This window comes from Lolium perenne, chromosome 2 (genome assembly GCF_019359855.2).
Source record: "Lolium perenne isolate Kyuss_39 chromosome 2, Kyuss_2.0, whole genome shotgun sequence".
NCBI lineage: Eukaryota > Viridiplantae > Streptophyta > Magnoliopsida > Poales > Poaceae > Lolium > Lolium perenne.
In genome coordinates, this window is record NC_067245.2 from 73,894,367 (window position 1) to 73,906,460 (window position 12,094).

At 44.5% G+C, this 12,094-nt stretch overlaps 2 protein-coding genes across 2 annotated transcripts; both read right to left on the reverse strand.

Annotated features, from left to right (window-relative positions):
* Nucleotides 1–3,779: 3,779 nt before the first annotated feature.
* Nucleotides 3,780–4,902, reverse strand: LOC127330072 (uncharacterized). Its single transcript, XM_051356422.2, has one exon. It carries the CDS (start codon nt 4,456–4,458, stop codon nt 4,093–4,095), a length of 366 nt encoding a protein of 121 aa, XP_051212382.1. The 5' UTR covers nt 4,459–4,902; the 3' UTR covers nt 3,780–4,092.
* A 3,817-nt stretch (nt 4,903–8,719) lies between these two features.
* On the reverse strand, nt 8,720–9,566 carry LOC127332962 (small ribosomal subunit protein uS15z). Its single transcript, XM_051359275.2, has one exon. The coding sequence runs from the start codon at nt 9,520–9,522 to the stop codon at nt 9,067–9,069; it is 456 nt and encodes a 151-aa protein (XP_051215235.1). The 5' UTR covers nt 9,523–9,566; the 3' UTR covers nt 8,720–9,066.
* Nucleotides 9,567–12,094: the final 2,528 nt, after the last annotated feature.

Here is a 12,094-nt window from a genome sequence, read left to right on the forward strand (position 1 = left end):
AGCGCGGGCTGGCCTGACCATGCCCACGGGCCCATTATGGGCCTGAGATCGGGCTGGGCCTCAGATATGTGCAACTTAGTGAAGAGGCCCGACCCAAATGAATACATTGGCATGGACCGACCCAATGTGTTTGCGCATTGTCCTCCTGCTTTCGGCTCAAGTCTCTCGCCTGGCATTGTCACGGCTAGCTTATCAAATCCTATACACCGACACCTCCAGCTTGGTCGGCCCAGTTTGACTATTTTTTCTATTTTTTTGTTTCTTTTTACTTTTTTGTTTCTGTTTCTTTTTCTTTTTCTTTTTTGTTTTGTTTCTTTTCTATTTATTTTTACTTTTATTTTTGTTCAAATTTTGAAAATAGTTTAAATTTAGAAATTTTTCAAAATTAAAAATTGTTCAAAATTTTAAAAATGTTCAAATTTTAAACATGTTTAAATTTGAAAACTATTCAACTACAAAAAAGTTTCAAATTATAAAAGCGTTCAATTTGAAAAATCTTTAAACACAAAAAATGTTCAAATTATAAAGGGTTCAGATTTGAAATCCGTTCAAATATATAAAACGTTCAAATTCGAAAATTGTTCATAACTAAAAATATTATTTTTTGGAAAAAATTTACAAATTTTTAAAAATGTTCAAATTTAAATTATGTCCATATCCGAAAATGTTCAAATTTTGAAACTTAAATCAAAATCTGAACATTTTTTAATTTTGAAAATTTTGAATCTGAATTTTTTTTGAAATTTGTTCTCCGAAAATATATATTTTTAAAGTTAGATATTGAAAAAGAAAAACATTAACAGAAAAGAAACAGCAAAAAAACGTACCTACTCTTAATGGGCCGCAGCCCAACCCACCGACCTGGTCGCTGGGGTGTGCGGTGCCCCGTACATACCAACCGGGTCGGTGTACAGCAGTCCCCTATAGCTTCGCCTTGTGCGAGTGTGGGCGTATTGGTGGGTAACGCTCTTCTTTTGCGGGCACCATCAATGGGCCGCTCCGCCTTATGTGACAGCATCAATGCCATACACACTTGGATTCCAGCGTCGATATTATGGCAGCCGCGTTCACTACCTTTTTAAGGCACGCGGCTACGCCCACCAGTCCACATACCCTGTCGTCACTGCCACAACAAGCAAGTCTTATCCCTAGACCACCGGCAACTACCCCTAAGCGAGGCCATGGGCAAGTCTTGTCCCTAGACCACCGGCAACTCCCCCTAAGCGAGGCCATGGGCAAGTCGTGTACTTTTCAGAAGTCGAAGAACGACCACGAGGTCGGGTCCTCGTGGCCTAAGCCCGAAGTGCAAACCAAAGTACCTCATGGACGTGGCGTGGTCGCTCCACCGTACGAGGACGTCGGCATGGTGGGACGAAGTCCGCTTCTCCACTGGTTGTTCGCTCAGCTCGTGCCAGGTGCTAGTGTCGTCGTTCCCACAGGATGGGTGTGCGCAATGCGAGGTGATTCGACATCGTCGTTTACTACTGCTTGCTCGCAGGCCGCGCGTACAACATCAACACATACTTGTAGGACACTTATGTGCGATGGGGATGGGACCCTCGTCACTATGTGAGCTTCCTTGGCGACGAGGATTCAAGTACGACGCGGAGGACCAACAATAGCGTGGGAGCGTGAGCAACTGGTTGTCGTGAAGGCGGAGGACATGCTACTAGTCTAGCCACCCGATCTAGACGATGACAAGCATATTGAATGGGCATCATCGCCTCGGAGCTGCATGACTTGGGAGAGTGGCAGAGCCTCAGATCCTCGCCTTGCAGATCCATGATACGACCCTCCTGCATGGGCTCCCCGCCACTCTGTTGTGATCTCCACAGCACCCGATTGCACTTGCATCGGCCCCTCATACACCTGCTCCTCCAACATCGCCATGGACCCAACGGGCGGTTCCAGTACTGACCCCTCCAACGCTAGGCCCCTCCAGCGTATGCATGGGACTAGTGGCTAGTAGCAGCGGCCCCAGCTCCGGCCCCTCACATGGTCTTGTGGTCGTTTTCGTGGCCCGTGCCGGAGCTCGTCGACCTGACCAACCACGATGAGGACTAGGGGCACGACAAACGACGAGGACTAGGGTTTCTGTCTAGTTGTTTTTTTTTAAATCGCCCTTTTCTTCCTTTGTAAATTATGTTTTCAATATATAAAATTTTATTAACAAGGAAGAAAGAAATGGGTCTTGCCATTGGGTCTACCCCCGACCCAATCTGACAAGGGGAAAACACAGCCGAATTTCTATGTGGCCTAACCCAAATAGATCAAAAATACATTTCGTGTTTGAAATAGATCGGACCGCTGAAGATGCCCTTAGACTGCACCATATCCCTAGCATGCTCGTTTGTCCAAAATGTTGAGTTGGGTCATGTTATAGAGTTCATTTTATAGCTCGTGAAGCATATTTTTTTATAAGAGATCCGGTTGCATACATGTCCGATTTTAGTCTCACTCTTGTTTACAAAGATATTACCTCTCACCTATGCTATAGTATTAGTTAGTTGAAGATCTACCCGTCTACGTTCACCGAAATGAAAGAATTACAACACGGAAGTTGTTTGAAACGGCAGGGTGAAACTTCTTGTGAAAGGAAAGAAATATTCTAGCCAGATTTATCATGTTTGTGTAGTCTAGAATATAGAAAGATCACAATAAAATTTGCATGTTTATAGAATGCATCATTAAATGCATCTAAATATTTTTCAAAAAAATATAAATATAATTTTTATTTAAAAAAATAAAAGACTACATGTAGTTGGCCTAAATACATTCCAAAGGAAGACTTTGCGGAAGGCCTAAACTCAAGGGAAGAAATAGTGCGCTAAATGAAAATAGCGTGGTCCTTCTCTAAATGATATGCAAGTTATAATGTGCCAATAGCACGCTATTTTCCAACGTTTCGCAAAAAAATAGAAAATTGACAGGTATAACATGTATATCAAAGATTTCATGAGCTAAAAAGTTGTCCAGAGCAATACATGCATAACTAATTAGCCAGTTTTAACTGGATTATATCAATATGTTTTCCCTTCCTCTCATAGATACAAAGCATACAGAAGACAAAAACTATGTAACTGAGAAAACTATATTTTCACTTTAAAATATATTTTCTTGGTAGAGGGAGCATACGCATCCGGGAGCCGAATTGAATTTCCGTGTAACTGAAATAAACTAAAAAACTATAAAAGCTAAACCATGGTGTCTACGAGCTACAGATACCACTACTGAACTACCTTCTTACTGGCTAAGTTGGAAGAGAATATGCAAGAATGAAATAAGATATGATTGTCATGTGTTGCATAAGATGTGGTGGCCCGGCGGCGAAGATCGGCGGCGGATCGAGCTCCTGGTTGAGGCGCGCGTCCTCCTAGCGATTCTAGTCAGGACATGCCACATGGAGGAGGCCGGGCAGAGTTGGAAGAAAGTGGCACTGCTGCTGTAGCCGCCATCACCGCGGCGCGTGGGGAGTTGAAAGTGGCAACTGGGTTGTTGCCGACCTACGGTTTAGTTGAGCTAGGTTGAAATCGGGACTGGTGGGCTGCCACTAGTTACACAACTTTTTAGCGCGCTATAACACTATAATATTTCAACAAATAGCGAGTTTAGCGCCACTAATAGCAAGATTAGAGTCATAGAGAACAAATTTTACATAGCGTAGCGTTCAACTTCTAAATACGCTATAGGGCCGCAATAACGTTGAAATAGCGTCCTAATTTTTCCACGCCTAAACTATGCTGAAACAACCGTTGCAAGCGGAGAAAACGCAGTGAATGTTTACTTTGAAACAGCTACTAGCATGCAGCTCATCTTATTACACCACATAAATATGTCAGGACGCATCAACCAACCATATTCATGCTCAACAGTCAACAATAATCAACCAAAGAATGAACACTGAACAGGAGCAAGATCCGCCCTCAAAACCTGACCTCTACACACCGTCTCCAAACCACGGTCGCTCCATTGTCCCGCCGGCATCGGTCGCAGGCCGGCAGGCCGCGACACCAGTCCGCCGCCGTCGCGCGCTCGGTCGCTCCCTGTCCAGGCGCTAGCTGCATCTCGCCGCCGATCTCGCTCGATCAGTCGCTACTCGGCGGAGCCTTGGTCGAAGTTGAGCGCGTAGCTCTTGGAGTCGTAGCTGAACGCCGGCTGCCCCGCCTTCCTCCTCCGTGCTCCGGGCCCTCCATTGCCGCCGCTGCTCCTCCTCCTCGCTATGATCTCCTGCGCCACCGCCTTCCACCGCAGCTTCGCCCTCGCCGACCGCTCCTGCGCGATGCGCCTCATCTCCTCGGCGCCCTCGCCGCTCAGCGATCGGTACTCCAGCCTCCGGCTGGACGACGCCCTCGACAGCGACCGCCCGAAGCAGCCGAAGCTCTGCGGCATGAAGTCGTCGTCGCTGCACGCCGCCGCGGCCGGCATCGTCGGCGCCGTCTGGTGCACGAGGCTGGCCATGGGAGCTAATGCGGGGAGCGATCTGATCAGAGGCTACTGCTGTGTGGGTGTGGATGGATGCCAAGCAAACTAACAAAACGCAGTGGGCAGCGAAGTGTGGAGACGAGACACGATCAATGCGGGCTTATGATCGATCAGTTAGATCCAGAGATATATAATGCCCGGCGCAGCGATGGACTGTCCGATCTCGAACGGCGCCGTGCTTAAAGAAATGGCAAGGTGCTCTATGGCAAGTGTACCGGAACGTCCTAGTTTTATCCTGCATCTCAGCATCTGGCGCCATCAGGGAATGCTTTGCCCCGCCTTTGACCGTCCAGAACGTGATCCCATCTGGTTTCTGACTGGATAAAAATTTGAAAGTACATTTGCGAAATCACATCGATGATTAGCAGTAGTGAGGAGTAGGCGTCTAATGGGCAATGGCAACTCAGTTTGAACTGGCCTATGCTATGCGTGCAAATTAAGGACAGTACGTATTGAAAGAAAATTTCAAATTTTGAGCAGCCAAAAAGGCATCAACTGAGTACTGCATCTAAGGAAAATGTAGTACCAGTAAGAAGACATCATGAGGATATGTTGCAAAGGTGCCTACTAGTGAGAAGATGTTGCATCAAAAGCTGTTAAGCACCAGCTTATAGAATAAGCATGTTGGCATCACTATATCAGTGAGCCAGTGCTGAAAGTGGTCCAAACACAAGACCTAGATTAACAATGCCTACAGACAACAGCATCTCTCATAAACAAATGTGCACACCGAGCACGGTATCAGCACTTCAGCAGTAGAGTGCTACAGTCGAGCCAACTTGCCCGACTTGATTAAACCACCAATCCTGACATACCGATCGACATGCATCTTGGTTGGCAATAATCCTACCTAATAATAACAACTCTGCCCTCCAGCTCAAACAAAACATCCAGGCCCAGTCAAGGTCAAGACTCCTAAACTCAGCACTTGGAAATGTATGCAAGTTGAGGGGCAGCATATGCTGATTACTTAAAATGTAACCAGCAAACAGATCTACAGGGCAAGTGCGTACGATATCTGCAATCTATTCAGATCAAGCATCCAACTTGATCGAGATCATGCACGGCGCCATTATTCAGGCCAGCGGCGCAGAGAGCTGCTCCATTTCATCAATCAATCATTGTAAAGGATTAAAGGGTTTGGCCTTTCTGTTACACCAAGCCTAATTGCTTCATCTGAGTCACCATCTAATCAACTGCTGGACGAAATGGACAAGAATTCAGATTGGAAGATCTTTTGGAGTATAGCTGCAACCCTGTAGCCGGTCTAGCTTGCTTGGTTACAGCTCATTATAGGGCAAAGAATTAAAAAGGGAACTATATCCCCGCAAAACAATGTGGCATTGTCAGAAAGCATAATTGGGGATCTAATTGACAAACATGACACGGTAGCACCACATTTCACAGGATCATTCACCAAGTAAACATAAATCAAGAACAAGAAATGGTTATCAGCAACCAAAAGCTTCACCCAGAAACACATGGCAAAAGGGACAAACAAATGTTAAAATCTTCCAGCACAATAATGTTGGTTCTAGAATGGAATGCCTGTTGCACAATGCATAGGCATCAGAATGCAACATCATTCAAGCACTCTGCTAGACTAGATTTTTGGATCTCCAGCATCCAAGATCAAAGGTTAACAGCATACCAATGTTTTTTAGTTGCTGAGTCAAAACAAGTCCCCAACCCTGCGACTCAGTGATTAGTCGCCATAAATCCCTGTGTAGAGTCGTGAGACACCCTGATTTTGGAAAAAATGACTTGGCGACTCATCAGCGGTTATACAGTAACCAATCAGCTACTCAAAAACCATGCATCATACAACTTTACAGTGGAAAAACTATTTTTTAACGTTTGGAACAACCATTCAGTAAATATGTTTGACCCTAACTCCCATTAGAGAACAACATAACACAATCACACTAACGATTAGACCCTAGAACATTGCAGGCTTTCCACGAAATTCCCTTTTGAGCTCCTAGACACAAAACATTACAATAAGAAAAGTACATAGTAGGGATCCCTACAGGGTATGCACAATCCGATTTACAGCAAAACTACCCAGGAAATGCAATAGGTCAAGACCGGGAAACTCTCATTTGCAACTAGTTGCGCCTGCATCACATTATCAGATGTCACGCTTTCAAGTTTTCAAAAAATTCGAAAAAAATCTGGGACATACATTATGTTGTGTATTATGCATCTGGAAAGTGTCATTCAAAAGTTTGAAAATTTCTGGCCTACACAAAAAAGACAAATGATATGTGAATAGTTCTGGAATACTATTCACTTTGGTCTTTTCTTTTTTCTACAGGTCACATATGTTCATATTTTGGAACAAAATTTTGTAAATGCATAAGATACAACATAACCTATGTCAATGATTTTATTTCACATTTTTTGAAAACTCGAATGTGTTCGGTGCGGGCACAACTAGTTGCGGAATATTAATTTCAGTCAAGACCTTGATATCCCAGAAATGCAATATGTTAAGACCTGGATTCCAGGCCATTGTAGCTGGAAGAAAGAAATGTTTTAAGTACATTGTCCCACCCATTACTCTAGATGAAGCATCACATAGTACAATACATGCTAGGAATCCCTACAATCCATACATGGTATGAACAACTGATTTATCATCGACCAGCCCCTGTCAATGCAATCTGTCAAGAGTCAAGACCCTTTAGACCAGCTCATGGTAGCATGAACAAGGAGATGTTAAGTGCATTATCCCACATAATAGTAGTTCTGCAATCAGAGCATAAATTCTTGTGTACTCTTACAGGGTTATGCCTAGTGTATACTAGAATGTGGACTATGCACAAGCAAATACATGGAGCTGGAGAGCTCAAGACTAAACAAGAACAACAACATCCCGAAATCAAGACATCAACTATGATATAATGATATCATAACAAACAGGATAAAACATAAGGAACCCATTACCAAGTTTCATTGCAGGGTGTGTGATAGCAATACATCACTCAGGAAGCATCACCAACCAACTCAAAAATACCAAACTCCAACACATTGTGCATAATCTTAACTTCCAAGGACCAAACCCTGATACAGTCTCAGCAAACCCTCAAAATACTTCTCTCCAGGTGCATGAAAGATTGACTGTACTCCAAAGCTGGTTGTTACAGCTTACTACGTAGCTAAAATCCAAAGGAGTGGGTGTTACATCTTATTGCATAGCTAACAGCACTGAAAGCTACTTAAAAGAAAACTGAACTTAAAAATTATCCTGTAGGATTAGTTTTCCTATTCCTGTGTTCTAAGAATCATGTGAATCAAACATGCCCTAAAAATTAGACCCTAGAACATTACAGGCTTTCGCAGAAATTCCATTTTCGGCTGATGGTGTGAGTATATGTTCCTGTACTTCCTCGACACAAAACATCACAACCAAGAAAAATACATAGTAGGGATCCCTACATGGTATGAACATACAGCAAAAATACCCATGAAATGCAATAGGTCAAGACCTCAATTCCAGGACATGGTAGCCGGAAGAAAGAAATGTTTCAAGTACATTATCCCTCAAGGTACTAGTAGTTCCGTAATCAGAATATTTATTTTGCAATCCATATCAGTACTAGTAGTTCCGTAATCAGAATATTATTCCTACAACGTATATTTTGCACATCATATCATTACTCGATGAAACTGCCATCATTCAAATTCTTTGACAGTAAAAGCTTGTGAACTTTCATAGGGATATACTACCTAATATGTACAATACAGTATTAGCTATGCACAAGCACACAGATAGAGCTGCAGAGTTCACTTCAGAGTCTAAAAAAGAAGAAAATTCCCAAATGAAAACTTCTATATGAAGCATCACATGACCAACTACAATACATGATAGGAATCCCTACATGGTATGAACAACTGATTTACCAGACCTTGCCCCCGTAAAGGCGACCAGTCAAGAACTAAGACACTTTAGAGTTTAGACTAGCTCATGGTAGATGGAACAAAGAGATGTTAAGTGCACTATCCCACCCAATAGTTCTGCAATCAGAGCATCATGATGTTTATTGCACGGTGCATCATTACCACTAAATGCTTGTGTAATCTTACAGGGTTATGCCTACTGTATACTACAATGTGGACTATGCTCAAGCAAATATATAGCTGGAGAGCTCATGTCTAAACAAGAAAAACAACACCAAATCAAGACATCAACTATGAAATACTGAGATCACAACAACAACAACAACAAAAAGGATAAACATGAAGACCACATTGTCTAGTTTCATTGCAGGATTAGTGATAGCAATACATCACTGGAGTCTGGAAAGCATCACCAACCAACTCAAAGATACCAAACTCCAACACATTGTGCATAATCTTAACTCTGATCCAGTCTCAGCAGGCCCTCAAAATACTTCTCTCCAGGTGCATGAAAGATAGATTGTACTCCAAAGCTGGTTGTTACAGCTTACTACATAGCTAAAATCCAAAGGACTGGGTGTTACATCTTACTGCATAGCTAAAAGTACTGCTTGCTACTTAAAAGAAAACCGAACTCCAAAGCTGTAGAGAGCCAAGTCACGGGAGCAAAGCTTAACCGAATCAGGCGACGAGGGTGCTGGCGGTGGTGGAGTCGTACTTCCAGGAGGGGGCGATCTTCTTGTTGACGCGGTAGTAGCGGCTGAGGCGGTGGACCCTGCTCTCGACGAGGATGAGGCGGAACTTGGCGTCCACGTCCGACCGGTTCCTCTCCAGGTGCTTCCTGATGGCGACGGCCTTCTTGACGAGGAAGTAGAGGTCCTCGGGCATGGCCGGGGCCAGCCCGCGCGCCTTGAGCAGGCGCACGATCTTGGCGCCGGTGACGGCGCTGGAGAGCGGGACGCCGTGGCCGTCGCGGAGGAGGGCGCCGATCTGCGACGGCAGCTGGCCCTTCTTGGCGGCACGGATGATGAGCTCCTCCACGTCTGGCCCCGTGGCCTTGACCCAGGCCGGGGCCTCCCGCTTGTAGGGCAGCACCGACGACGACATGCCCTTCCCGTTGCTGTGCATGCGACCCATGGCGGCGAGCGGCGGCGAGGAGGGTGGTAGGAGAGTCTGCTGCTGCGGCGGCGGCGAGGGAAACCTAGCAAGAAGGGATGGTGCCTTCCACTCCACTGCCAGAATGCCAGTTATATTGGGTTCGCGTTGCGAAATGGGCCTGGCCCATGATATTTCTTTTTTGATGCAAACCCATGAGCATGTTTAAGCGGCTTCACTAAAGCCCATTGAAAAAGAGAAGATCCTGCGCTAGGTGGATCCTACTCACCGCCTATTGCGGCCCTATTTAGGGTGCCGCACAGGGCGTGGGATTTTTGGGCCAGCCCAATTACTTCGTTGCGCTCAGGATTCTGCCCGGCAATGGCGGCCAAACCTATACACCGACCAGATCAGTGGCTATCGGGCGCGCCTATACTACGCTCAGCAGCGTGTACGATAACGCATCGCCTGAAGACGATTTTGGGTGGGCCGGCTCATTTGTTCGCTCGCTCAAAAGAAGTAGTAACATATTGTTTAAGTTTTTACAACATCCAAGCTCTAATCTACTGGTAACAAAACCGGTCGACTATGGCTAGGGGTGGAATACCGAGCAGCTCGAATCGTTAAAGCTCGGATCGTTAAGGCTCGTGATCGTTAAGACTCGGATCGTTAAGCTCGTTATGACTAACGAGCTAAACTCATTGTTCGGCTCGGTTCGTTATCTACTTGCGAGCGCTCGCGAGCTGCTCGATAAGAACATTTTTGCTAATTATAAGAATTAGTGTAATACATAAATTTAACTTAATAGATGCATAGCTTTATTCCCAGGAAAAACTTAATAGTCGCTAACACGCATCAAACATTATACATCACGAAGACACCATCACGGTAATTAAGACATAACAAAAAGGTCTCCAATAGGCAAAGAACAAAAATGACGTCTCCAACAAATTAAAAGACTATATCAAATCAAGATGGCTTCCGTTAATTGCTTCCCACAGAAGAATCCGGAAATGGTATGAATTCCACATCATCACTATTATCATCTTGCTGCAAAAATAAATGATATTGCGTTAAATTTTTCACTCTAGTGTACAAAGGATCAGGGATTCAAGGCTGACAAGAGAATGACAAGTAAACTTACAGTTGGAATCGTAGGCCTCATTGATGCGTGCAGTTAACACACGTCCGTTGGGAACCCCAAAAGGAAGGTGTGATGCGTACAGTAGCAAGTTTTCCCTCAGTAAGAAACCAAGGTTATCGAACCAGTAGGAGTCAAGGAACACGTGAAAGTCGTTGGTTACGGAGTGTAGTGCGGCGCAACACCAGGGATTCCGGCGCCAACGTGGAACCTGCACAACACAATCAAAGTACTTTACCCCAACGTAACAGTGAGGTTGTCAATCTCACCGGCTTGCTGTAAACAAAGGATTAATTGTATAGTGTGGAAGATGATGTTTCTTTGCGAAGAACGGTAAAGAACAATTGCAGTAGATTGTATTTCAGATGTAAAGAATGGACAGATGTCCACAGTTCACTAGTGGTGTCTCTCCCATAAGATAAATAGCATGTTGGGTGAACGAATTACAGTTGGGCAATTGACAAATAAAGAAGGCATAACAATGCACATACATATATCATGATGAGAACTATGATATTTAATCAGGGCATTACGACAAAGTACATAGACCGCTATCCAGCATGCATCTATGCCTAAAAAGTCCACTTTCAGGTTATCATCCGAACCCCTTCCGGTATTAAGTTGCAAACAACAGACAATTGCATTAAGTATGGTGCGTAATGTAATCAACACAAATATCCTTAGACAAAGCATTGATGTTTTATCCCTAGTGACAACAGCACATCCACAACCTTAGAACTTTCTCACATCGTCCCTGCATTCAATGGAGGCATGAACCCACTATCGAGCATAAATACTCCCTCTTGGAGTTACAAGTATCAACTTGGCCAGAGCCTCTACTAGCAACGGAGAGCATGCAAGAACATAAACAACATATATGATAGATTGATAATCAACTTGACATAGTATTCAATATTCATTGGATCCCAACAAACACAACATGTAGCATTACAAATAGATGATCTTGATCATGATAGGCAGCTCACAAGATCTAACATGATAGCACAATGAGGAGAAGACAACCATCTAGCTACTGCTATGGACCCATAGTCCAGGGGTGAACTACTCACACATCGATCCGGAGGCGATCATGGCGATGAAGAGCCCTCCGGGAGATGATTCCCCTCTCCGGCAGGGTGCCGGAGGCGATCTCCTGAATCCCCTGAGATGGGATTGGCGGCGGCTGATGTCTACGCACGCTTCTATTCCTGTAGACAGTGTTGGGCCTCCAAGAGCAGAGGTTTGTAGAACAGCAGCAAGTTTTCCCTTAAGTGGATCGCCCAAGGTTTATCGAACTCAGGGAGGAAGAGGTCAGAGATATCCCTCTCAAGCAACCCTGCAATCACAATACAAGAAGTCTCTTGTGTCCCCAACACACCTAATACACTTGTCAGATGTATAGGTGCACTAGTTCGGCGAAGAGATAGTAAAATGCAAGTGATATAGATGGTGCTAATATTGCAGGAAGTAAAG

What these genes read in the sequence shown, in the direction of transcription:
- LOC127330072 (XM_051356422.2), bottom strand. Translation starts at nt 4,458, where the DNA reads ATGGCCAGCCTCGTGCACCAGACGGCGCCGACGATGCCGGCCGCGGCG.
- LOC127332962 (XM_051359275.2), bottom strand. Translation starts at nt 9,522, where the DNA reads ATGGGTCGCATGCACAGCAACGGGAAGGGCATGTCGTCGTCGGTGCTG.